Below are 27,664 nucleotides of genomic sequence, written 5' to 3' on the forward strand. Positions count from 1 at the left end.
TTTTTTTAGCTTTTTCACTTTACTTTTGTGCTAGCTAACTATTAACGTTACTACAGTTTGTTTTAGCTTACTAATTAATTTCACTTCTTTTTTTTTTTTTTTTTTTTTTTTCTTTTTCACAATTTGTTCATTACTTTTGCTCGAGTGAACTGTTTATCCATTAAGTTGAGCTAACTATTTGAACCATGTATCCTTTGCTTTGAGCTAACTGTTTAGACATTTCTGTTCGCTTGCTAACTTTTCACACACTCTCAATCGCAACACCTAACCAATGATCAGGTCAAATTATTTCAGCTACTCTGAAGTCTTTCCATGTAACCCCTTGAAACTGCAGAAGTACCCCCTGGGCTACATGTACCCTTGGTTGGGAATCACTGTAGTGTATTTTTATCTCATTGCAAATATTGAGCCACTTTGGACCAGCTTATAAAAAATCTTAATACAGAACCACAGTGGCGGCAGATGCTCTGTACTGTAACATTGTTTTCTGTCTGGGATAAAGTGCCATGAAAGTAGCTTGGCAGAAATAAATCCTAAGCTTTTAAATGATGCACTTTGAAGAGACTGTATGGCTCAGCAATATTGCCCTGACTCTGTAAATTCTTCCTCACTTCATGTTCATCATGTGCACAGTGTGTGAAGATTGAAACACAGAGCCTGAGGCTTACACATTAACACTCTGTCCAAACATGACCGTATCGTATTGTGTATTGTGCATCTGTAAGGACCGTGCACACTCTGTACTTGACACAATACATTTCTCTCTTTGGATTACTGTTTTGCTGAAGAAGCACTGTGTATTATATTAATACTGATGTGTGACTACTTGTTTGGTAATATTTATAACAGGAGATGTTCATCAACTGTTTAAATGAAATCAAGTATTGCATTTGTGATTTCATTATAGACACAAATTAGTAGCATAGTCAGTGTTAATCTGCTTTTTTTTAACAGAGCATTTACTGTACATGAGAGTATAAACCCACAAAAGAATGCTTACAAATTTTAGAATATTCATGTTTACATATGTAATAGTAAATCTCAAATAAAACGAACTAATTTGATTTGAATATTTACCTGTAGAATCTTCTTTGTAAGTGTGTGAAAGAGTGAGAAAGTTCATGAATAAGTAAACAAATCTTTTTTTTTTTACTCCTGTAACTTTATTGAAGAACAGGCCTTTAAACTGAAATCCCCTGTATATGTCCAATGTCCTATTTACATATTAAAACAATTAATTCATACAGACTTTAAGACAGATAAATAGTGCATCAAACATGTCCACCTTCCCAAACTTAGTTTGCTTTGAGCCTCATTAAAGAGAGGAAGGTCGTAACAAAGTAACATGATGGATCTTTTTAGTGCTGGACCGATGTCCCCCTTTTGGCAAGCGGCAGGTTGGCAGGGGAAGGATGGACAGTGATTAAAAAGCAGCCTGAGCACACTTTAGGAACACTTGTTCATGCACATCAGCAGCTCCATCCTTATTGCGATGCGGGTGTGCCAGCCCAGCGGCAGCAGGCGGATGTAGCGAGCTACGATGGGTGGGCGCAGCAGGTTCTGTACCGTGGAGGTGCGGTCAGAGTTCCCATAGAAGACCTGATGAGTAGAAAGTAGACTGCATGTCAAGATTCACTAGATCACTTAATCATCATGTCTTCACTTCATTCTTCTTTTGGATCTTTATCATCCTTTAGATAGGAAACCCATTTTTGCACCATTCAAGAGCAGAAATGAATTCATATTTATATATTAAAACATGTGGATCCCATATGATGTTTTTAGGCTTATAAGATTGATTGGATCTCAAACTGTTATTTATTCAGTATGTCTTTCCATCAAGTAGATATTATGTGCTCATGACTTTCATTTGTAAAATGGCTGTGGACAAAGCCAAGCAGAAGTGAAAACAAAAGTCCAGGCTATGGCTGAAACTAACTATAATTTTCATTATTAATTATGTTCTTGATTAATCAATTATTCGTTTGATCTATATAATGTCAGAAAATAGTTTTAAAAAAAAAGTCCTATTACAATTTCCTTAAGCCAAAAGTGACTTTTTCAAATGTCATTGTTTTCAACCAAGAGTCCAAACTCCAAAGATAACAGAAAAGCAGCACACATCTGGAACCGAAGAATGTCAGATTTTAGTGCTCCAAAAAAAATGACCAACCATTTCAGCTCTGGGCCACATTCCAAAATAAGCCATGCTAAGCTCGCTAGCCCTATAGCATACGGCATTTTCATCAGTTTATTTCATTTCCAAATACACGCTGGGATCATTGTACGTTGAATCCCAGTATTGAGGTGAGCGAGTTTACTTAATTCAGCATGTAAGTGCTAACAGGGGAAATATAACTTAGTCTGTTTGGTGAAGGTATGGTTGATTTAAATCAACAGCTTTCAACTGGTCTTATTGTAAAACTTTTTTTATTTTTATATGTCACATTAACTTAGCTTAGTGTGTGGCGAGTTGGGACATTGATCTCCTGGACAAAGCAGGTATTGTGAGGTTGTCCATTGCTGTATTCAGTGGTAGAATGTAACTAAGTACATTTACTCAAGTATTGTAATTAAGTACAAATTTCAGGTACTTGTACTTTACTTGAGTCTTTTCTTTTCATGCCACTTTCTACTTCTACTCAACAATTTCAGAGAGAAATATTGTACTTTTTACTCCACTACATTCATCTGACAGCTTTAGTTACTAGTTACTTTACACATTAAGATTTATGCACGTATGTGCACATGTAGTTTATAAAACATGATGTAATTAAACTACCCAACAATATATAGACCTACATGTACAACTGAAATGATTAGACCATCAAACACTTAGTTGTTGTTTCTAAAATGTGAGGAGTTTTCTGCATCGAGTACTTTTACTTTTAATACTTTAAGTAAATTTTCCTGATGATACTTACATACTTTAACTTAGGTAACTGGACTTTTACTTTTTTTTACTTACAGTGGGGTATTAGTACTTTTACTTAAGTAAAGGATCTGAATACTTCTTCCACCACTGGCTGTATTCCCTTAATGTGGCTTGGTCAAACGATCCATGTGTGTGTGTGTGTGTGTGTGTGTGTGTGTGTGTGTGTGTGTGTGTGTGTGTGTGTGTGTGTGTGTGTGTGTGTGTGTGCTGCCACAGAAACAAGTCTGTTTAGTGTCTAAGACTTTCAGAGAATTTGTCATTTGATAAGACTGTCATTCTCACATAGATGGTCCTATTTACTGTAACTACTGTTGACAAAGGCAAGTCATACTGTATTAAGTCCGACAAGATTCACAAACCTATTTACGTCATTTGTTGCATAAAGAGATTTTTTTTTAAACACCGTCCATAGCCCTACACTGACTACTATTTGGTGTGCTTACCCTGTTGTTCCCTGTCTGGTCTTTGTAATAGATCCAGTTGAGAGTTTCCACAGTGCGATACTGGATGCTGTATTTAGTAATCCACTCATCAGCATCGCAGCGGCCTTGGGTGAGGATGCCAGACACCACACCCACCTCCATCAGGTCAATCTGGATCCACTGATGCGGGTCGTTAAACTTGGAGAGCCATGCACACCTAACAAAAATCAACAGACATGCTTGTAGGTAGGTAGGTAGGTAGGTAGATAGATACTTTATTGATCCCCAAGGGGAAATTCAAGGTCCCAGTAGCTTAAAGACATCACACACAACATACACATACATCATAAACAGGATGATAAAATGACAAATCCACATGAATAATATGGACAATAAAAGAAAAGATACTAAATAAAAAATCCACATGAATGTACCAAGGGATGTATAAGCATGCGATGCTTGCAGTGACAGGGCAGGGACTGACCCTGGGATTGTGGGTGTCATGGTGGTAGGGCAAATAAGTCCAATAGTGCAAGGATAAAGTCTAGAGACCAGCATTAAATATGGACAATATAGGAGAATAATGTAGACATAGTAATATAAAAACTATAGTAGTGCAAGGATAACGTATAAAAAAAGAGAGCATTAATATGGGCATTATGAGGGAATAAAGTAGACAGTAGGATAGACACAAATCAACAGTCAATATTAGAGGTTTGAAGTAATAGGGTTACAGCCATTGTGCAAGTATTATTATGCACAATAACGAGCAATAAGAAGAACAAGGTTGTCATGACATACCCAAAGCCTTGGTTGTTGAGGCGAGCATTGCTGGGCATCCAGGAGGAGTACCATCCCGTGTACTGGTCCTGATTGGAGCAGCTGATCTGCTCTGATGTCACAGATCCAGATTCAAAGCCCAGGGCTCGGTGGTAAGGGCATTCTGTGGAGGGCAGACGTACACGTTACTGTGGCATCAAAAGGTTTTCATTTGTAGGATTCTTAATAAATGAAGAGACTTTTTAAAGACTTTTAACTGATGATATTAAACTTGCCTCATTCATTTATTCATTCAACCTTTACGTATACTCGAAAGATCATCGAGGGGCAGCCCTCATTTACAATGACATCGAGTCACAAAGACAGAGAAAACAACACAGAAAAGGAAGCAACACCATCATGAGAACATAGAAAGGCACCAAAACTTCGAAATGAAAAAAACATTTGACAAACAGATCGGGACAACCAGGATGCAAAAGAAATACAACAAATGTAAAGCAATTACAAGTAGGAGCTTGGATGTCCAAAATCAGACTCAAAAAACATAACCGGGTCTAATATATAGTTTAATGTCCAAGTAACATTTGAATGGTATCATGATTTTATTCTCTAATAAAGTATTCTGAGCAGCCTTCCTGTTTGTGATGATGTAGTTTACACTAAGCTCTGATATGGCGAAGGATTGTGTGATAAGGTGGAAGAAGATGATCAGGAAGTCATCTGATGCGTGCTGCTTTGCCTGGTATCATGCTGTTAGGTGAAGGGAACTACCTATTTTGGGCTGCCTAATCTGCTCATCACATTCCCGCACAGGTAATGAGATTATCTCACAGCATTTGCTATTCCAGGCCTCTTCCTCACAGTTGTTCATTTCTTAAACCCAAACTGTTATCATCTCTGTTACAGATCCAAGCCCTTTAGGTAAGAACATGGTTGAAAGTGGTCAAGATCAGAGTAGATGGTGATTGTGCGCCCCTGCAGAGATGCAGAGACTGAGCCAAGATTAGATTGAATGCATATAAAGACACACAGCCAGCTACTATCAGCTGTGTGATCCATCACACCAGCTCTGTGTGTCCAAGACACCTAAACAAATCCACAGGATACAATGCTGCCCACCATCAATCTTCACATATATGATGTTCCCTACCATGTCATTGTCCTTCACATAAATGTGCATCCCAGTTTGAACAGACGGCATCACATCACTCCACTCCAAGCTTCACATAACTGGCTCCCTGTACGTTTTAGAATTGATTTTAAGATTTGACTGATCACTTATAAAGCTCATCAGGGTCTAGCCCCCGACTACATCACAGAAATGCTGACCCCATACGAGCCTGTTCGCAGCCTTAGATCCTCGAGCGGGGCCCTTCTAACCGTTCCAGAGTCTTCTCCACTTGGATGCCTTGGCTTTGGAACAAGCTGCCCGTGGAGATAAGGCTTGCTGAATCGGTGACTTCTTTTAAATCCCTTCTTAAAACCTATTTTTTAGACTTGCTTTCATGTGATGTTGTCTTTTTATTGTCTTTTTACCCTATCATCTGTTAATTTCATTTTGCTTATTCATTTGTCGTTTTTACTGTCCTTTGAAAGTGTCCCATCTTCTATTTTCACTATTGTGTGATGTGAAATGATGTGTATATATGCGTGTGTATTGAGCTGTATGTGCTTCTGTCAAAACACTTTGTAAACTATTGTTTTTAAAGGTGCTATACAAATAAACTTTATTATATATTATATTATATATTTCTTTGCAGATTCTGCACTCAATCCATTCAGCCTCCTTTTTCTTATGTTAAACGGCTATTTGTATATATTTGTTTCTGTATTTATTGTTTATTTCATATTAATGTTTAATATGTTTGTTTGTTATGTATGCACCTTTCACCAAGGCAAATTCCTCATAAGCGTAACTTACTGTGGCAGTACACTTTTTTCTGATATTATTATATCCCCATTTATCACATTTTTAAACGTAGTGGCCTGGTTTATAACAGCATTCAACATCCTCGTGAGTGAGGGGGACTACAAGTCTCCAGGGTGGTGTCACCCGGGTGGAGTCCTCACCTGGCATGCAGTTCTGTGGCTGAGCCTGAGGTGGCGGCAGCAGCAGTGAGGTCGGCAGGACAGTTGGGATGACAGTGGGGATACGTGTCGGTGAATCAGCAGACTCACAGTCACAGGTGCAGGCTTTTGTGTTTGATGTCCATGTCTCGATCACCTGCTGGTCCTCCTCCTGCAGCTCCTCCTCCGGGACAGCCTCGTCCTCCGGGACAGCCTCCTCCTCCTCCGGGACAGCCTCGTCCTCCTGAAGGAGACATGTGGACGAGTTAAACAAGAGGTTCAAGTCACACTTCAAACTTCTTTCAAGTGGTTTATTATTAGACTCTTACCTCCTGTGAGTGGACAGCGATCAGGGCTGTGCCACGTCAATAGACGCATGAAACGGAGAAGCAGAGTAAATAACTAACTCAAGCTACAAAATAACTCAAATGAATACTTATTAACACAAAGGAACTTTTTGCAGGTACATTCACGTGACTAGCATGACAATGAACGTGACAAATATCTCTAATTAGTCTGCATGATTTGTGTATATGTGACCAGAAGGAACCTGAGAAAAAACACACAATATAGAAGAAAAAAAATTAACAAACAAACAATTAACCGCTCATTGGCCACAAAAATACAATACAACCAAGGCAGACATTGAGTATATTCCTGTTTTTTAGGACAAACAGAGTGCATTATGATTTATATAATATCCCTCATGCAGACGCACAGTGACTTACCCTGAGATAGAAGCAGGAGGAACAGCACAGCAGCACATCGAGCAGTGACCTCCATCTTCCTCTTCAGCTGTGCTGGAATGCGATGAGTGTGTGATACCCAACGCTATAGTAGATAGGATTACTGTAATCCACAGGCCTGTAATGGCCTTATCTAATACTTTTTATTGGCCTTAGACACCTCCCTTAGGCTTGTCTATTGTACTGCACCTGTGGCGAATACCATCACTTCATAAATCATTCTTTATGGCAGTGGTGTCTTCCAGGTCAGTGCCATCACCTGTCATTATAACCTGCTCATGTGTTTGAATACACAGATGACATGTGAGACATGGTCTAGGCAAAGACTCAATTCACAACAATCACAGATGAGCCAATGTTAACATTTCAAAACATCATGCAAGGGATGTCCTAGTGTCCTATGTACCTCACCTGTCACCATCTGATAAAAAAGACAAAATGCCCCCCCAATAAACTAGAAAGAATATCATGCAAGACTATGTAAACCTGCAACAGGTGCCACTTTACAGTGTAAGTGTACTTTTGTGGGTACATTTTGGGAAACAGCCTTGTTCAAACATGCTGTTTATGCCAAACAGTATGTTTGAACAAGGCTGTTAAAAGCCCTAAAGCCCTACACTTACCACTTCTAGCTACATTTCACGGTTACACCGCCTCTATTGAAACATTCAGCTGATGCTTCTGATGATTGCGTTTCCCATCCGGTTCCTTGGGTTTGATTGATGTATACACATCAGCCAATCACATCCGGGATATCGAGTTAAAGGTTAGGATAGGCGGAGAATGTAAAGAAATGTTAGCCAATGAACAACGTTGTGAGCGCTTCATTGGCCAATCAGAAGCTTGATGCCAACTGGCCGTGTATGTTTCAGGGTGGCGCTGGGTAGTTCATTTCTTCAGAGGGGAATACAGTGTTGTTATTCAAGGTAAGTAGTTTTAAACGTGTATAATTTCACCTTTTATATTAAAATGAACATACACGCATACGACACGCGACCATGTCGTATTTAAAACAGGCTAGGAGGTAGCTGAACAGGCTAATGCTAACCGCTGAATAACGGTGTTAACGGTACCTCCGTTAGGTTGTGTTGATAACGGTAACGTTAGAGACGAGATGATGGTTTCAGTCATGCTTATGGTATAACTGTAGAGAACTGGCTTTTTAATTGATTATGAAAATGACAGTCTCATATTATATATTTTTTTAAATGTATCTTCAATTGAAAACACGGGATGTGTCGTCTCTGGGAAACTGTTGAGGCTGAATGAACATGTTAAACAAGTTAAATGGTGCGCAGTTTACCTTGAACACATGGCAGCAGACCATTCACAATTAGCTTAATAACTAACTATGTTATTGTCATTGATATGAAATTATTACATGAATCGTGTTTTTTTTTAGTTTGATTGCCCTGATTAAAATGTAATTTGTCTTGCATCTTGCTTATTTCTTGAGCACCGCCCACATGTCATACAGTAATAATTTCCTCAATTTGGCTTAACTTGTAAGAATCAGACTGGCTCTTGATATCTACATCCGGTTTCACATTATAGGTGATTATATGTCTTCTTTTGAATGCTTTTTGCCTCTTTCTGTGGAACCACCCACTCCTTTATCTCTCATTCTCATTGTGTTTCACAGCTTCTCTGTCTTTCTGTCATCTCTTCATTTCAGATGCAGTTCATGCTTCTGTTTAGTCGACAAGGCAAGCTCAGGCTTCAGAAATGGTACGTGCCTTTGTCTGATAAGGAGAAAAAGAAGATCACCAGAGAGTTGGTGCAGACGGTCCTGGCTCGAAAGCCCAAAATGTGCAGTTTTCTGGAGTGGAGAGACCTCAAGGTTGTATATAAGAGGTGGGTATTGAGTTGGGACTTGTTTATGACAAAATGATCTCTGGTTGAACGCTCACAGAAAAGAATATTTCACACTTCCCTGGGCAATTCATAGACCTATCATTCATACACACGGCTCAGTTGGAGAAGCAGGAGAAAGTGTTATCAAAGTGACAAAGGCATCAGGACTGCACTCAGACTGCAACGAGAAAGAGCATTCATTTTGCTTCATTATATTCTGTTGCCGTGCCAACGGACAAGCAGGCAGCTTATTGGTGAACCTGGGTGACCCAACAGGGACAGGAAAACATAGCACTTGAGGTGTTGACGAGTCAGGGACTTTGCATCATTGTACAACAAACACATTAATAGTTTTTCATTTGTCTAAAACAATTCAATGGACTCGTATTGCATCCTATGAAGGCATAAAAGTGTACGTGATTAGGACTGCTGCCTCTGGATCTAGTTGTACTGCAGTGGTCACAATATATCTGTTCTCCATTAGTTCTGTGGAGCTCTCAGAGTGTCCTACCTACTCACATGTCAAAAGAGAGTTCTTGGATACAGCTGTTTGAGTGTATTGCTTTGAAAGGTTTGACCCGTTAACCTCCTCCTGCCATGCCGGCTGGTTTGCTCTGTGACTCCGCTACGGTAAAAGTGCCACACACAACTAAACAACTGAAGTGAACCCTTAGTGTTGAGCCTGGCTGTGCCTTGCATTCACTTGAGCAGTAGGGCTGCACGATATAAGGAAACTATTAAATTGCGATTATTTTGACTGATATTGCGATGTGATTCACGATAATGGAGGGAATGATCATTTTTGTATTGTTGTTCTCATTTTCATTGAAAAATATAAAAATACAAAAAATGTAAATGATTATAGTGTGATTTCTGCGAGGATCTGTATCAAACAAAGACGTGTTCTTTAGTCTGTAGGATAGGATTTGTAGGCTGGGACTCCTCTGCAGCACCACAATACTTCATTCAGAATGGTTTGACACATATTTTGCCTTTAACAAATATTACGCCCCCCCCTGCGATTTGGAAATTGCACTAGTTCATATTGCGATTTCAATAAAATTGTGATTAATTGTGCAGCCCTACTGAGAAGACAAGGATGTGGAGTTGTAGACTTGTTCCAGACAGTATTTCATGCTTGTCTTTCTAAAAATCTACAGCCGAGTCCATTAGGCCCTCCTTACCCACTGGTTGTGAGGGATCAACTGACCACCTCACTTATGAGCCAATCATCACATGCTTAAAGAGTGCCTCTGGGATTATCAAGGATAAAGAACCATGGCAGAATGAGGCTTAACTCATACAGCCTTCTGCATCCGGCATGTGGCTTTTAAATGAATACCCTGTACACAGTAAACAGTGATCCTTAATAATGGCAGGAGTGCTCTCGCAGCACTATTACAGTGAGCTGGGAGACGGTATATATCACTTGGAGAGCCTGTCTAAGTGATAAAAATGCTTAAAGTCAGCTCTTGTTGTATTTATGTTGATGCTGCAGTTTTCACAGTGGAAGATACTTTGTTTAAATGCTATTGTCAAGTTAAAGTTGGCTGGCTTGTCTCTGTGCTGCAGATACGCCAGCCTGTACTTCTGCTGTGCCATAGAGGACCAGGACAACGAGCTGATCACACTGGAGATCATCCACAGATATGTGGAGCTGCTGGACAAATACTTTGGCAGTGTGCGTTTTCTGATGTATCCTCACCTCTCTTATTCTTTTGTATGAAGAAGACAAAACTTTATTATTCGTCACATACAGTACAATACAGTAAGGCAAGGCAGCTTTATTTGTTTAGCACATTTCAGCAACAAGGCAATTCAAAGTAGAGATGGTCCGATACCATTTTTTGCTTCCCGATACCGATTCTGATACCTGAACTTGCGTATCGGCCGATACCGAGTACTGATCCGATACCAGTGTGTCATATATTTTATTATGTTTTAAGAACTGTATACTACTATCCCTGTATGGATGTGATATTATTTCTATCTTTGTTGTCGGTCTGGCTCAGGTTAAACTCTTTGTGAAACATGAATGCCACGGAACTTTCTTTTATTCTCCAGTTTGACAGTCAGTTATAACGGAGAAAGAACATAAATAAACTACTTTAACGTATTTTTTCTTTAAGGCTTTATTACGTGGTATCGGATCGGTGCATAAACTCCAGTACTTCCCGATACCGATACCAGCGTTTTAGGCAGTATCAGAGCAGATACCGATACTGGTATCGGTATCGGAACATCTCTAATTCAAAGTGCGTTTAACAGTTAACCCTCCTGTTGTCCTCAGGTCAAATTTGACCCATTTTCAAAAAGTTTCTGTACCAAATTTTCAAAAGAAATAACGTGGATGGCTCCCTACAATGCTCTTCGCAAGTTTCATTCAATTTTATAGCATTTGAAAAAAAAAAAAAAAGATAAAAGAACGTTGAAAAAAGTGATAAAAATGTCGGAAAAAAAACAAAAATGTCAAAAGGTGCATAAAAAACGAAAAACTTTCAGAAAAGTGACAAAAACATCGGTGGAAAAGCATGGTCGACAGGAAGACAACACGAGGGTTAAAAATATAAAAACCGATAAAATACGAGAATAACAGTTACAGTGCAGTATAAGAAATGAACAATTATTTAAAGAAAGGCAGCATCAAAAAGAAAAGTCTTCAGCCTTGGTTTTAAAAGAAGTGAGAGTTGCAGTGGACCTGCAGTTTTCTGGAAGTTTGTTCCAGATATGTGGTGCATAAAATCCCATATTTCAGTACAATGTAGTGACATTTGGATATTAAAGCCATTGTGCCATTTTTGCCACCTAGAAAATACTACTTAGTCATAATTAGTGTTCTTTTCATGTCTACACGACAGGTTTGTGAGCTGGACATCATTTTCAACTTTGAGAAGGCTTACTTCATTCTGGATGAGTTCTTGCTGGGTGGGGAAGCTCAGGAGACGTCCAAAAAGAATGTGTTGAAGGCCATTGAGCAGGCTGACCTGCTACAGGAGGTAAGGCATCTAATGAAATCAATGTGGGGACGGTAATGATTTAGTTTCTCTCTCATTCTTCTACTTCATTAGTAATCTGCTCTTATTTTCCACTTTAAATCAACGTTTGTGATTTTTCAGACCAAAGAACAGAAAGTTAAATTGAGTATTTTACACTAGTACTGCTTCCTCGCTTAGAAGTATAACCTTTAAGATTTCAGTTGTAGCTGATTTTGTGACAGTTACGGTTTAATACTTTTTATTCGATTAGTCTGTTTATGTCTGTATCCATACACCAACTTTTCCACCTCAGCCAAGCATAACCACTTTTTTTGCGATATTTCTTTGCAACTTTGGACTTTTTCATTTTCCGGCAGTTGTTTTATTCGCAAATGTGCATTACATTAGATGTATGGAAACCCACTTACTGTGCCTGCTCCTTAATGTTCTGTCACTTGCTGCAATATTTAAAATTGAGCCGCTGATGTCAAATGTCCAAATGTTTTGTTGACGCATTTAATGATGAACGATTGTAGTTAGCGCTAACCTCTGTGACAAACACATTGCATTTCCTGTTACGGCTTCACAATAAAAGCCTCCCCGTGTTTTATCAGTTTAAATGCTTTTTAACTAGCGGCAGCTCTAGGGATGGGAATTGATAAGATTTAATTGATACCAATGGCATTATTCATGCTGCTTATCATTGCCTTATTGATTCCTGGTCAATTTCTGTGGAAAAAAGTAGGTCTACACAGGTTTTCACTGCGTGGCAGTAATGTTATTATAACTGAATATTTAGCCTCAGTAACGGACAAGCTGCTCAGTTAGGAAGCCGTTTTTCAGCATATTGCTGGTGTTAATCTGTGCTTATTTAAAATGATCATTCATTTTACAGACATTACAAGCAGCACTGTTGTCATCTTTCTCCGTGAAATGAAATCAAATCAAATGAAATCAAATGAAGCCCTTTGGATTGTTTCTTCCTCTCCGCGATGAGTCCTTCTGGTTGCAAGTTTCCAGCAGCGTAGACGCATGAGTTTGACGTCATTGTTTTACAATGTGCAACTGTCCGAAAAACATGCAGGCATTGATAAAAGGAATTGATAAGCTTGGAGGCATACGATTTCGATATATCGGACAATTTGGAACCGGTTCTCAACTGGAACCGGTTATGGATTCCCATCCCTATACAGCTCTGAAACACCTGAACAGTAAACAGTGATGTTGATATTGAGATAAAACGGTAACACTGGGTAACACGCTGAATCATTTGTGAATCCCTTTTGCGTGTGAATGCAGTTTAAATCCAGCACGGAAATGGTGGACTCCACCACTAACAATGAAAACTATAATAAAGAGAGGTAATTACTGAAAATGAATACATTGAATGGCTATTGCAAAAACATTTACTACCATTTAGTAAGTGGTTTTACAAATGCGCTTTGAGTTAGTAAAAATCTAAAGGTTTACAGCTTTAAGTTTTATTCAAGTCACAGTGCCTGTGTCACATACAAGTAAAAGCAGAGCACCTACAAATGTTCGAGAAATGTATGAAAAATGTTCTGTACTTGAATTTGATTTCCCCTTTTTAAAAAGTGACACCTGCTTTATTTCTGGGGACTTTCCTTTCATTGGCTTTCACTGTGCTTTATTGTCTCTCATTTAGTTTGCTTGGTCTTGATTTATCTTGATCTGACATTCTTCTGTCTTCTGCCTGTGTATTCTTTCACTATTGTGATTTGCAGAATATAGACTTTCAGATGCGCCTGTTTGCAGGTACAGTTTGTAAAAAAAAAATAATAATACTAATAACCCCTTGCTGTAGTGTTAGATTAGTAGCTTTAGATGTACTGTAGATTCCCCAACACAACGCTAAAGCTATCAGAAACAACCAATCAGCAACAGCAATATGTCCGGTGCCAGGATTACACCACAGATGTTGAAGTTGCTGGAGTGTTTTTCTGCTTCATATTGACTTTAACCATGATATCTTTGATGGAACTGTAATCCTAGGCACTAACCAAAACCTAAACCAATTCATCAGCTGCACATCTACATGGAAAATGTTAACACTAGAAGTACAAAGTAACATTCAGTCGTCAAGAGAAGGAACTTTAATCCTCCTGAAAACTAAAGGCAATATCTATACGTGACTTATTACATTCAAACATGTTCTCCCTTTCAGTGCCACTAAAATATTTCAAATGATTTGATTCTCCACATTCCACCCATTCCGTACGGTCTTTTTCAGACATACTGTATTTGATGGTTGAAGTGAGGAGAGCTCAGGTTGCAGCCCAGAAACAAAGCCTCATTGTCTGCATCGCTGAGACCGCACAAACACTTCTGGTCCACATTAGCATTTCAGATAGAGGGAGCATGATTACAGTAACAAAACCACAGTGTCACTGCAATTAAGGATTCTGACCGAAAACATATTCAGCAGTAAAGCAACAACCACCACAGCTGTGTTTCAGCCTCAGTACACACAAGGCTCTCTTTCTCTTCAATCCATTAATGCCCTATATCGAAACCAAAAGCAGAGCAAGAAACATATCATTATTCAGAGATTCAAAGATTTCAGAGTGATCTTGCAAAGGCAGTTTTTAATGTTGAATACATGTAAGAGGCACAGATGCATACAGTATTTGGAAGTACACAGTAGTCTGGTATATACCTCTTGTGTCTCAGTGTCAGCAGGCTGATGGGTTTGCTGGATTTGTTTGCTCAACATTTAGTCAGTCAGTGAGCCAAAAGGCTGCTGCTAATGAGTTCTAGGAAGCAAAATCAGGTCACTGCTGACAAACCATTAATTTCCAATGGAAACGGTGCTGTAGAGAACTGTAGAGAATGACCAATACTGGACCTTTAGAGGGATTCTTTACATACACAACAAACACCAAATGTTTTGGCAAAATGTCCTCAAATTTGATTATTTGTAATAAAGATACGTACTGATGATGAGCATATATACGGGATATTTTGCAATTTGAAAAAACCAAATATGAGTAATAGTGACACACGTGCTGCAGAATAAACCTGAAACAAGAAAACTATGGATGAAAGTGCCTAAAAATACATCATTTAGCATATTTTCTAACATGAACACTGATACAGATACAGTGAGATGAGCCTGTTGATCTATAGGTCCGACTTTTATTCAAAGATAAATTTAACCTTAAAAAAATAGATAAATATAATTTCCACTGCAGCTCCAGTAGAGTTTGTTATTATTAAGTTATTATGCCACCAGAAAGTTTATTTTCACAAAGGCCTGTCAGTTTGTTTACAATTGTATGTTCAAACATAAAAGTATTATTTTGTCATTGTCCTTTATTGATGTGTGATAGATCTATCTTCATTATTTGCCTCATAGATCTGACTTGAGTCATTCATCATCTTTTTGATGTTGCTACATGTGCAGTACATGCTGTATGGATAAAAAAAAGACATGTGATTGCCAAGCATGAGGGCACCAACGTTTGCAAACTCCACTGACTTTGAAACTGTACTCGTGTTAACAAACTTGGAATACAAAGTGGCCTTAAGCAAGTAATAAAATGAGCAATAAAGTTGGGAAGCATTAGGAAATCCAAATGTGGCCCATAACCATTAGCTGTGAGGCAGCTGCAGCCCAGCCAAATCTATAATCCCTGAGGACAAACTGCAGGGCTGTTCATTGATTTACAGCCCCATCAGGTAGCTGTGCTGTAGAGAACGTACTGTACTGGGATCCTTAGAGGCTTATTGTAAGTTCTTAATGTGGGCGTTTGCCTTTTACGCGTACGCCGTTAGGAGCTGAGTCACTTTCTTAAACCATTTAATTGATATTCTCACTTTGAAAGAAACCGGGGTCAAAACCTCAAGAGTGCCAATCCACATTTACCCTGTATTTATAGAGCCAGAATGAAGACTGGGGAAGTTTGCCAAATGAGGAGCTCTTGTAATGGGACTAGAGTCCATCCGTGCCTCCATCCAGGCAATTTGGTAACTCAGTCAGCATGGGTTTCCAGTTGTGCGTGCCGTGGACTACCTCTGCATGTTCTTCTGTCAGTATTGACTGTCTCATATAGGGCTGTGCAATTAATCAAATTTTAATCACGATTTTGAGTTTGGCTTCTAACGATCACAATAAAAATGTAATCGAGAAAAACGATTATTTTGCACATTACGTTTTGCAAGTAAACTCTTATTTTAAACTCTTGTTCTGAATGAAAAGAAACAAAAGTTCATCGGGAAAAGTATTAAGGGTAGTTTCACAGTTCACGGTGTTTTCACTGTTGATCTGTTTAAATGTTTCACTGTTTTTAAAATAACAAAAAAATGCAACATCTTTCCAAAAGACAATCGTGTTAAATAATCGGGATTCCAGTATTGACCAAAATAATCGTGATTATGATTTTTCCCATAATTGAGCAGCCCTAGTCTCATAACTGTGAGTGAAAAACATGACACAGCGTAACAACAGGCATGAACTCAAGCTGCAATGTTTAGAACATGTCTGAATACACGCAGTTTCACTAACAGGCGGCATAATCTAACACTTTGCAATTTGCATGTTGTACATTATTGCAGTAGACGATTTATTTGAATTTCCATTTACATGGATGCAACTTCATTTTTAAGAAGTCACTCTTTTAAAAATACATTTCCAACTTTAATTATTACTATTTTCACGGATAAGTGAAAGAGTTATGCTGCCTGTGTGAAGACCAGCCTGTAGTTTTACTAACAGCACTGAATGGAAATGCTCAGATGAATGATTCTGTATGTCTTTATTTGAAATGGTAGAAAAGGAATAACAATAACCCTAACATGTAGCATGTTGAAGTATTTTACATTGACTAATATTCATTCCGCAGGTTTTGTACGTGGTGTTATTTGACTTTAAAATGACCATTTTGTCCATCCATTACAAAAACATCTTATACACCACTGTGACCAAACATTAGGAAATTCTGCAACTCACCATTGCACCCTGGTGTTTTAAAAGTTCAAATAATTAGACATACTATATGAGCAAAAAAAAAACAACCCTGATTTATAATTGGAGACAAGGATAATTGTCATCCTTAAAGAAAATCTAAACATAATGCACATAGAAGTTTGGGAAAATAATGCTGGGGTTGAGTCAGGGCACATTTGGAAGTGCATAGTGCAGTAATTACGTGGAAAACATACCACAGGGGATTTGGTGGAAGTTATTTTAATAAGCCTTTAATGAAACATTTCTCAGGAACGGGTCATTACTTTGGTGCCAGCAAGCAAGCATATCTTCTTTTGGAATAATAAAGCCTCAGAAGATTTCCTGCTCAGCTCAACTCTGCATGTTAGACTTCAGAGATAGATTGAGCCGCGACGTCCCCATGAAGAGGGCATTGTTATTGTGGCGGTGCCCGAGCACATACTGTAGATGTGTAGATAGATGCTGTAGCTTTCCTGAGAGATTGACCAGTGGTGCCATGTTCTGTTTATTTGTGTCCTTACAAAAACAATCTTTGCCTCACAGGTGTGATGGTCCCAAATATGGTCTCTGAGTCTTCTGGTCTTTTCCAGAATTAGGCCTGCTGAGGTGAATACTCTGTGTTTGTGGATTTAGGCCGTGCATACTGCTAGAGCCCTCTAGTCAGTCTCAGTCTTCTAACTGTATACATCAGTCTGTCTGTAGCTCACTAAAAGGCCGACAATACATGTTTGTATTGTCTCAGTCTGTTTGTCTTTGTTTTCCATGTGTAACATGTCATTGACACTGTCCTCTACCAGATGTTTTCTATGTTTTTATATATATATTACATTTCTGCAGTTTGGATAGGTGACACTTTAACTGTGTGCCCTCAGATAAATGTAATATGCAGTGGAAATGAAACGAAATTGTTTAAAAAAGTGAGCGAGGGGAATGTTATATTATTTGTTTCGGAATGTGAGCTAAATTAAGCTAAGCTAGCTGTTCAGTTTACCTTCAAAGTGAACAGAGACATAAAACCCACTCTGAGATTGTTTGACTTCCGTCACTCATCTAACTCTTAGCAAGAAAACGAACAAGCGTATTCCCTAGAGATAAAAAAAAAAAGAACAATTCCTTTAATAGATAAAGGCGGAACAGTGGTGAGAGTACTCCAGCCTGCTGCACTGTCTCCTGCATGTCCTGTGAATGGAGTGTCTGTGTGAGGTGGCTGTTACGTCTCAACATCATCTTGTTTTCTAAGCTGTGTGCGTTTCTCTCCCCCAGCCCCGTCATGAGTACTTTAATGTGCCTATGTACTGATGGGCTGCCATCGCTGCTGCTGCTGCTGCTGCTGCTGCTGCTGCTGCTGCTGCTGCTGCTGCTGTCCACCCTGCATGCTGAGCTCCTCAGTGCCTGGCACCTTTCTTTCTGCACTCTGAGCACCTGTCACTGTCATTGGTTTGGGAGGGTGTAACAATATTCTCAGCTTACTATTAAATTCCATACATGACAGTCATGATACGATATTGTCAGAATAATAGTTAAGTAAATTGAACAACTACAGTAAATGATGGAAACGTTTAGGCTGCATTAGACATTTTGTTTGCTGATCATAGTCCTGTTACAGAGGTTTGAAAATGTAACTTAAACACATCATCCAATTTATATGGAGTTACTCATCAATATATTTATTGATAACATGTAATATATTTTGTGGTGACGTATTGTTACATGCCTGTCATTCCACCATGTATCATTGGTTTCATTGCACGAGTTGAACACCTCAAAAGCAAGTTTGCATCATGTGCCATCATGACCCAAAAGTTTCAGGTCCACTTACTAGATTTTCTTTGGAGCTTACAAGTGAAGTGCAGCTTAAAGTGCTCATATTATGCTTTTAGGCTTTTTCCCTTTCCTTTATTGTGTTATATATCTTTTTTGTGCACGTTATAGGTTTACAAAGTGAAAAAGCCCAAAGTCCCCCCCAAAGGGACTTACCATCTCCAACAGAAAACACTATTCACAAACTGCTCCAAACAGCTCTATTGTAGTCCAGCCTTTACTCCAGAGACAAACGTGGTCACTTTGGAACACACGTTATAATGCTCACCTAGCTGCTAGCATGGCACACCCTCATACTCTGCTTCTGACTGGCTAGTAGTCCTTACCTAGATACTGTCAGGGCACACCCTCATACTCTGCTTCTGACTGGCTAGTAGTCCTTACCTAGGTACTGTCAGGACACACCCTCATACTCTGCTTCTGACTGGCTAGTAGTCCTTACCTAGGTACTGTCAGGACACGCCCTCATACTCTGCTTCTGACTGGCTAGTAGTCCTTACCTAGGTACTGTCAGGACACACCCTCATACTCTGCTTCTGACTGGCTAGTAGTCCTTACCTAGGTACTGTCAGGACACGCCCTCATACTCTGCTTCTGACTGGCTAGTAGTCCTTACCTAGGTACTGTCAGGACACGCCCTCATACTCTGCTTCTGACTGGCTAGTAGTCCTTACCTAGGTACTGAGCATGTGCGACTCCCAACAAAGATGGTACAGAAGTGAGATGCTTCACTCTGTAGCTAAAACAGAGAGCTCAACACACAGGGTGAATTAATAATAATAATAATTTATACTTTATTAGTCCGGCAAGGGGAAATTACAATGTTTTTTACTCTGTTGTTATTACACACAGGCCTGAATTACACACCCATGCTCAGTACCTATGCACTAATGGAGAGATGTCAGAGTGAGGGAGCTGCCTATGGAAAGGCACCTTGCTCAAGAGCACCTTGGCAGTGTCCAGGAAGTAAACTGGCACCTCTCCAGCTACCAGTCCACCACCATACTTTGGTCCGTACTGTCCCAACCCAACTCCCTACTGACTGAGCTACTGCCACCCCCAAAAAAAGAGGAGCTGCAGCAATGTGCAGTACAACACAAATATGGTGTTTTTTGAAAGTTAAACCATGTAAACCTATTCTGGTACAACCTCAAAATACAATTATGAACCTGAAAATGAGCATAATATGAGCACTTTAAAATGGGCCGTGTGATGAGATTTTTTTTGTTACGTTTTTTTGTTTGTTAGTTTTTTTTAACCTGTTTCCAAGGTGAAGAATGAACTTTCAACCTCAACAAAACTATGCGTGTTTTCTTTCGTTAGCAGCTGAAATACTAATTCTTTGAAACCAGTTGAATTCAGCTGCTGTAGTTTTTGATTGAAAGAAAATCCGTACAGTATTGGATCAGGATGGCACCTGATTGAAAACGTTTGGTTTTAGACTGGTCACAGTGATTACACCATGTTGTCAGATACAAATTACACTGGACGATTCATGTCAAAATGATTTCCTCATGATGGGTGTTCTTCACAAACTCCCTACAAACTACTCTTTGCTATTGGCACTCAAAAAACATGGGGAAAGTCTGCCCCCTGTTGTGCACTAATGTGTCTGACTGTGTTGAAGTACACAGAATATCTTCAAGGCATGAGTATGTAAGTGTAAACACACTCACAGTAGAGCTGGGCGATATATCGATATTATATCTATATCATGATATGAGACTAGATATCGTCTTAGATTTTGGATATGGTAATATCGTAATATGGCATAAGTGTTGTCTTTTCCTGGTTTTAAAGGCTGCATTACAGTAAAGTGATGTACTTTTCTGAAGTCACCAGACTGATGTAACTGTTCTATTATTTGCCTTTTCCCACTTAGTCATTATATCCACATTAGTGATGATTATTTATCAAAAATCTCATTGTTTAAATATTTTGTGAAAGCACCAATAGTCAACACTACAATATCGTTGCGGTATCGATGTATTTGGTCAAAAATATCATGATATTTGATTTTCTCCATATTGCCCAGCACTAACTCACAGTGTTGAAAAGAAATGCTTGAAGACCAGATGACAAAATATTAATTCTGCTGTTACTTCAACACAGATTCAAGGCTCATCACCTTCACACTTACATGTGTGTTATGTCCAAAAGGTGTTCATCCAATCAGTTTTATATTTCATATTTTTATTGTTTTTTTGTCATGTCTCTAGTGGATTTGTCCGTGGATTACAGTTGGGTGTTTATTTTCTCACTTCAAATCATATATATTTTACTTTGAGGTATTGTCCTTGCTGGGATTTCTAGGAGTTGTTAAAATTTTTTTTAAATCAGAACAAACCCTAGTCCAGACTATAGCGCACACTAGAAGACCTAATGGCTTTCCAACTATTTAAATGTGATTTTTCAATCTTTTAAATTATTAATAGACCCTAATTATTTCCTATTTAAATAAAAAAGCAAAACACCCACTCTCACGGTAAGTGGTATAAGTGGTTATTAATGCTAATGCTAAAGAAATACTTTGTCTTTGCACTGATTAACTAAAGGCTCTTTTGGCATTCTACGATATAATAATAATAATAATAATAATAATAGATTTTTAAACCTACTTGAAATCATTAGCCTTACAAATTATTTATCTTTCATGAATGCACACTGACAAAGCATCTAAAATGTTTTATATGATCTGTCATGGTCTATCTGTGTCCCATTAAGAAAGACTGTTATGATAATTTGAGGATTCTTTATGAATGTATATAATAGGTAATTAATAAATTGTTTATGATTCTTTGTCAGTTAAGCACACTGGTGTCTTTCTTTAATATAACTGTCTATGTTGTGTTTTTTCCCTCCACATGTGACACATTTGAAGTTTAGGCTGACATTTAGTCATTTCGTGTTTCTTCTGTGTCGTAAACAAGCCACTGAATGGTGTCAAGCTCCATTTGCTTTGCAGATGAAGATGTTTAGCCGACCTAATTGGCAACAAGGGATTCGTCTATCCACCGCTAGGTTAGCTAAATGTACCCCAAGAGTGAAAAGTATAGTGTAATTGGTGAATAATGCATGTTTTTTATTTCAAGATCTGGGCTGAACATTTTGCATTGAATATGAAATGACACTTCAGAAGTGGGTTGTTTTTCTCCTCTTACCAAAAAGCCATCTTTTTGTTTTACTGCTCTGATGTAACTCCTCTCTTTACTTTGTGCTGAACCTTGTTATAGGATGCCAAAGTAAGTGTTTCTCTTTCTTTCTGCCACAAACTACAGCCCTGATGTTTTCCTGTACATGTTGTTGTTTATGATTTGTGACTATGATTAGCGTAAGTACAGCATGGACAAAAAATATATCTAACTAGATGGGCACTCAGGGAGCGGAGCCCCTCGCCAAGACCATGCTCTATCTCCAACAGTCCTCCAACCCACACGACCACATAGGCCCTTTGTTCCTACCCTCTAATATGACCCACAGGAGCGTTTCCTAAATTAGCGCCCCTACTGGTAGCAGGAGATCAACACGCCCTCATACCTAAATGTAACAGTCACTTTTATTACTTTGTTGTTTGAGTTAAAATAAGTTTGTTACATAACTGGGGTTATGTACATACAGTAAGTAACTTAACTTGCCAGTTAACTTAAATACATACAGTATTTAAGTAAGGTAAAAATAAGTCAACGTTGACTTTTAGTTTCACACAGGACGCTAACAGCAGTTTCCTGGGTTAAAGTCCTGCGTTTGTTTTGACCCATCTACCCTGTCCTCTTCCCTCATTGGGACATTAGAGTCTTTATACTACGTCACCTGACTTCTGCCTTTGCTCCTGGTATAATTACAACAGCTACTAGAGGTAGCCGCCTAACAACAAACGTAAATATGGGTTGTAATAGGCTGCTTGTACAAACGGCATATAGGGTCGTTTTTTGGGGGGCGGCCAGTCCAACGAAAGTGAAAAATAATTTGTGTATCCGCCCCATGATTCAGATCTGCTCCAGAATTAAATGGGTTCTTCCTTGGCCCATGCTACACCCTTCCACTAAGTTTGATGACTGACAAACCAAACCGAAAACATAACCTCCTTGGCCAAGGCGATACTAATTGGTTGAAGTATGTAGGCCAGTAGAGTCTTTTCACAGCATTGTGTCTTAATAACATTAATGATGTTAGATGACCCAGTTCCATGGTGCTGGTATTATGCATGCTCACTCACTAACATGGCTCACTGGGACTTAATGGGATGGAACCATCATTGTTATTATATATGTCATATATTTTATGTTATTATTTACACCTGTGCTTGTCCTGCTTTGACAAGAAAAGGGTATATTGATGAAGATGCATTTATGACCTAAAATGCATCTTTCATCTTGTTTTAATATGTTGTGTGTGCACATATACATATTAGACATATTGATTAATGGAACTTAACCCTCATCTTGTCCTCCCGCCCACTATGCAACTTTTTCTGCCCTTTTTTACAACGTTTTTGTCACTTTTCTTCTGCGCTTTTTTGAGGTTTTTGTTGTTTTTTTTCCTTACGTTTTTGAAGCTTTTTCCGTCATTTTTGTCACTTTTTAAAACGTTCTTTTATCAATTTATTTTTCAAATGCTATAAAATTGAATAAAACACCCAAATTCAATAAAAGTAGTGAACTGATCATTTATTTTACTTGTAAAGAGCGTCATATGGAACCATCCACGTTGTTTCTTTTGACATTTTGGTTGATAGAAACCCAAATTTCTGATATAGAAACTTTTAGAAAATGGGTCAAATTTGACCCGAGGACACCAGGAGGGTTAAACAACTAATGTAGTATCAAAACTCATTCATGTCGAATCTGGAGGGTGAAGTGAACTAAAGAGTTGTTGGTTCCTCACTAAGAGCCACCCATTTCATGTATATATTAAATTGATTCAATGTAAATATAAAAAAGATTTGATGCAGCTTTAAATATGCTGTGTGTAATATTTGACCCTATTTGACCATAGAGCCATATTGCCATAGAGCAATGTTTTTGCTAGTGGGTCTCTTTGTTTTTATCATGCACGGCATGAACATGTGGGTGGTGCATTATACTCCTGCCGTCGCTTCCATGCTATTTGCGTAGCAGCGCGCTTGCAATTGCAAGGAAGAAGAAGACCGCACGGTCACAAATATGGATGTAACGAGAAATGATTTGATAACATTTTACTTGAAGGTATCTACATAAGAGTGACATGACACTGTCATGAACACATGAACCCTAACTCTTACCCTAACTTGTCATGACAAAAAACGAATGACACTTAATGACAGAAGCGTTATGTCATAAACATTTATGACTTGTTTATAATGTTTATGACACGTTCATGACAGTGTCATGTCACTCCTATGTAGATACCTTCAAGTAAAGTGTAACCAACAATTTTAAAATATTTCAAAATTTAAATAATTGGCTTTGCAAATGTTTTTGCGAATGTTTTCACTGCAAGCCACCCCTTTGACTTTATATGTATTCATTTGATTTAATCTTGATATGAAAAGTTGACTAGTGCAGCTTTAACTTTAACTTAATTTTGGTATCAAAATTGGTTTATGCAATTTTGACAACTAATTACAATATTACAATCCCAAATAATAATTCAGAGTATGAAGGGTGAGCTATTAAACGTTTTGCAGAACGCCAACAACTGAACGTTTAAATGTCTAAAATCTTCCCCCACAACTTCTGCTGTTGAGACTGTGGTGACATTATACCAGAGAAAGTGTGTGTGTGTGCGTGTGTGTGTGTGTGTGTGTGTGTGTGTGTGTGTAATGCTGTCATTGTTGAAATCTGCTGTATTGGGTGTACTGGATGTAGCTCACTGAGCACTTGACTGGAGCTGTGGTTCCTCTCTCCCTCCACAGGAAGCAGAGACGCCGCGCAGCGTACTGGAGGAAATTGGACTGACATAAACATGGTCCATATCATCATCCACCTGCCACCCACATCATTCATCTGCCAGCTGCTGTATGTAGCAGATAACAACTCTAATTCACCTTTGAGCACACTCAACTTTACAGTGACACACACACATACACAACTCTGCCTTTGTTTTCTACCTTTATTCTGAGACAAACAATGTAGCACTGTTTGGCTTATTTCCTGCTGAGTTATTAGTCTTGTGTGATGACGTTAACTGTTAACTGTAGACGTTAACAAGGGGAAATGCAGCATGATTAAGGTTTTTTATTTTTTGCTGTGTTCCAGTCCACACCGAGATGCTATACTGAGTGAACTGCTTGAATGCGATTTGACCAAAGCTGATGTGATCACTCTATTCTGTTAAGTATATTTAATGATTTCAGAAATACTTCTGAATTTCATGTGTGTAAGACTTATAGAATAGAATATATTGTAAAGGGAAGTAAAGAATTACATTAACAGAACCAAAGAGTTATGTTTCAACGGCATTGTGATTATCATGAACTTAGTTTCAAGCACAACACATTTGGCATGTGAGATATATCTGTATATAACTGTACTTACGCTGTAATCCACCGCAGTCTAAAGTGAAATGACTATAGATGAACTGGCTTAAAGACAGAAAATGTTCATCATATAATGAGTATTTCCTGAGTTTACAGGCCATTATCAGTCCTACTGGTTTCTAATGGCAGGATCCCACTTAATGTTGAAGGCCTTAATCCCTGACCAATGTCCCATTCATTTGAAATGAAAGAATCTGTTTCTGTTTGCATGTCACTGCATTGTAGCAGGTCAATATCTGACTTTATTTAATTAATGTATTGTACTGAATCAAAGATGCAACAGCGATTAGTTGTTTTAAAATATCTTAGTGGCTAGTGGCTAATTTTAAGACACAGGATGTTTTCACGTAAAGCTGCACTCGTGATTTTCTTGTCTGTAAGGTGGCATAAGAACTATCTGGATCTTTACCTGCTTAAAGGTGCAATATGTAATACTGACAGCTAGTGTTTAAAATAGTTACTGTAGTACAAATTCAAAATCCTGGAGAGAGTCTTCTCCCCCCGCCCCCTCCTCCCCAGACTCGAAGTTCATGTTGGTTGCCAGGCTGACCGCAGCATCCACAACAATGTTGCTAGACACTTGTCTCACATAGCCAGACATTACTCCACAGCACAGCGGAGAAGCTAACGTTAGATGCTGGCTATATTGACAGTCATAGAAGCCCGTGCTCAGAAGCTCGGTTGGGTAGGATCTATCTCTGTTGATCCCGTTTGTTTGAGTGCTGCTTTCATGGCTGTACTAACGTTCCAGCTGTAGCGCGCTAGGTTTACGTGTTTACAGGTATATCTGGCAACCCGGCCTGGCTGTCAGACTGGGCAGTTGATACCAACACACAGGCCAAAACACAAACTGACATTACGTCACAGAACAGAATTGTTGTCAGAAAAGATAGTATTTCAACTTAGCATGTTTCCTTAATATCTGATGATGACCATTGGGGTCATTTTTGGATTTATTACAGTAAATATATTACATATTGGACCTTTAATGTTTGATTTTCTTCCCAGCTACTCACAGACTTTGCCTTTTGGTGCTGGGCAGGTTGTTTGCTGGGAACAGCTGCCTGCTGCTGCTGCTAATTGCGATGACAATGGTGAGACTCAACCATACTATAGGAGAAAAAAAGCCTCTTTTAACAAGTTAGGTTTTTGGATCTCTGCAGGTGTCTCACTACAGGCCACGCCTTTCACATTACACGTTCATCTGATATAATGTCGTCGGAAAATATTGATAAGTGCAGCTTTAACTTTACACATCATGTGCGTCACAGAAATACATTATAGAGCAGGTGGGATTTGATTTATAAATGTAGCAGATTAGACAGTATTTGGCTTCACGACAACACAGTCTACTCTCTTAAAGCCGTTTCACTGTCTACCCAACATTGCTAAAGATTTAATATAAAAAACAAAGAAGCTTTGGCCACTGACAGCCACATGTGACATAATGTGCAGCATGTTAACTACCTATTTACTACTGTGACTCTACTGTGAAAAAAAACAGCGCCAAAGTGACTGTGCATATAATAGCAAGATAAATTTACAGAAGAAGATTAGGGCCACATGGGAAACATTTAGAGTTAGAAGTGTGAGATCTGAGTTTAAAGTCAAAACTAAAATATATTTCTTTTACATTGGCCCTAATCATCTTCCGTATAACCAAAGTATTACGATTTTTTTCTTTTTTATTAACCAAAACTAAAAGCAATTTCCAGCCACTTTGTTGGAGAAAAAAGAAAAAGAACTTTCCACACATACAGACGCACATAAAATGACTTGGACACAGGACTGTACAAATATTATAAAAAGCTGGTATATAGTTGCTTAAACCAAAACTCTCAAATATATTTTTTTCTGAACTCCTCACTATTGTTTTGGTTTTGCATTTTGCAACTTCTTCTACATATACACAGTTGTTTGACATGTTGAAATATTGAACTATCTTCCTATTGTCACTTTTGTATAACTTCAAATAAGCATTTCCATGTTGAATTAATGTGACTGATTGGATCTATGGCATTATCTACTGTGTTGGTGAGTACAGGATTTACAGCATGAGTGCATTACATTACTGGAGAGGTACTGTAGTCTCATGTTGCCAGACCCTCTTCCAAAGCGAGCTAAAGGAGGGTCTGGCTACTCCACATAGCATTCAGGGATGGGAGGAAAACGTGCTCTGGTTTAATAGCATTTCTTTAAAGGTCCCATGGCATGAAAATGTCACTTTATGAGGTTTTTTAACATTAATATGAGTTCCCCCAGCCTGCCTATGGCCCCCCAGTGGCTAGAAATGGTGATAGGTGTAAACCGAGCCCTGGGTATCCTGCTCTGCCTTTGAGAAAATGAAAGCTCAGATGGGCCAATCTGGAATTTTGCTCATGAGGTCATAAGGAGGAAGTTTACCTCCCCTTTCTCTGCTTTGCCCGCCCAGAGAATTTGGCCTGCCCATGAGAGACAGAGAGACATCATCAAATGAGCAAAGTGGCAGTTGGTCAAGGCCACACCCCCACCCTCCACCTTGCCCCCCCTCTCTCCTCCTCAGTAGCTACAGACACAGAAATGGCACATACTAAAGAAAGCT

The 27,664-nt window shown here is 38.8% G+C and overlaps 2 protein-coding genes across 4 annotated transcripts; one reads left to right on the forward strand and one right to left on the reverse strand.

The window, feature by feature from the left end:
- Positions 1-1,185: 1,185 nt before the first annotated feature.
- LOC144522977 (retinoschisin-like) lies at positions 1,186-7,616 on the reverse strand. Its single transcript, XM_078258220.1, has 6 exons — positions 6,933-7,616; positions 6,534-6,559; positions 6,208-6,448; positions 4,159-4,300; positions 3,379-3,574; positions 1,186-1,599 (listed from the first exon to the last, which is right to left on the reverse strand). Exons 1-6 carry the CDS (start codon positions 6,985-6,987, stop codon positions 1,447-1,449), a joined length of 813 nt encoding a protein of 270 aa, XP_078114346.1. The 5' UTR covers positions 6,988-7,616; the 3' UTR covers positions 1,186-1,446.
- A 190-nt stretch (positions 7,617-7,806) lies between these two features.
- On the forward strand, positions 7,807-25,951 carry LOC144523859 (AP-1 complex subunit sigma-2). Of its 3 annotated transcripts, XM_078259792.1 has the most exons (7): positions 7,807-7,876; positions 8,626-8,804; positions 10,377-10,485; positions 11,663-11,800; positions 13,525-13,555; positions 17,289-17,351; positions 24,460-25,951. In XM_078259792.1, the coding sequence occupies exons 2-6, from the start codon at positions 8,626-8,628 to the stop codon at positions 17,339-17,341; spliced, it is 510 nt and encodes a 169-aa protein (XP_078115918.1). In that variant the 5' UTR covers positions 7,807-7,876; the 3' UTR covers positions 17,342-17,351; positions 24,460-25,951. The 3 variants fall into 3 exon arrangements, with proteins under 3 accessions (XP_078115918.1, XP_078115919.1, XP_078115920.1); XM_078259793.1 differs by lacking the exons at positions 13,525-13,555; positions 17,289-17,351; XM_078259794.1 differs by lacking the exons at positions 13,525-13,555; positions 24,460-25,951.
- The last annotated feature ends 1,713 nt before the right edge of the window (positions 25,952-27,664 follow it).

This window comes from Sander vitreus, chromosome 9, assembly GCF_031162955.1.
Source record: "Sander vitreus isolate 19-12246 chromosome 9, sanVit1, whole genome shotgun sequence".
In the NCBI taxonomy this organism is placed as follows: Eukaryota; Metazoa; Chordata; class Actinopteri; order Perciformes; family Percidae; genus Sander; species Sander vitreus.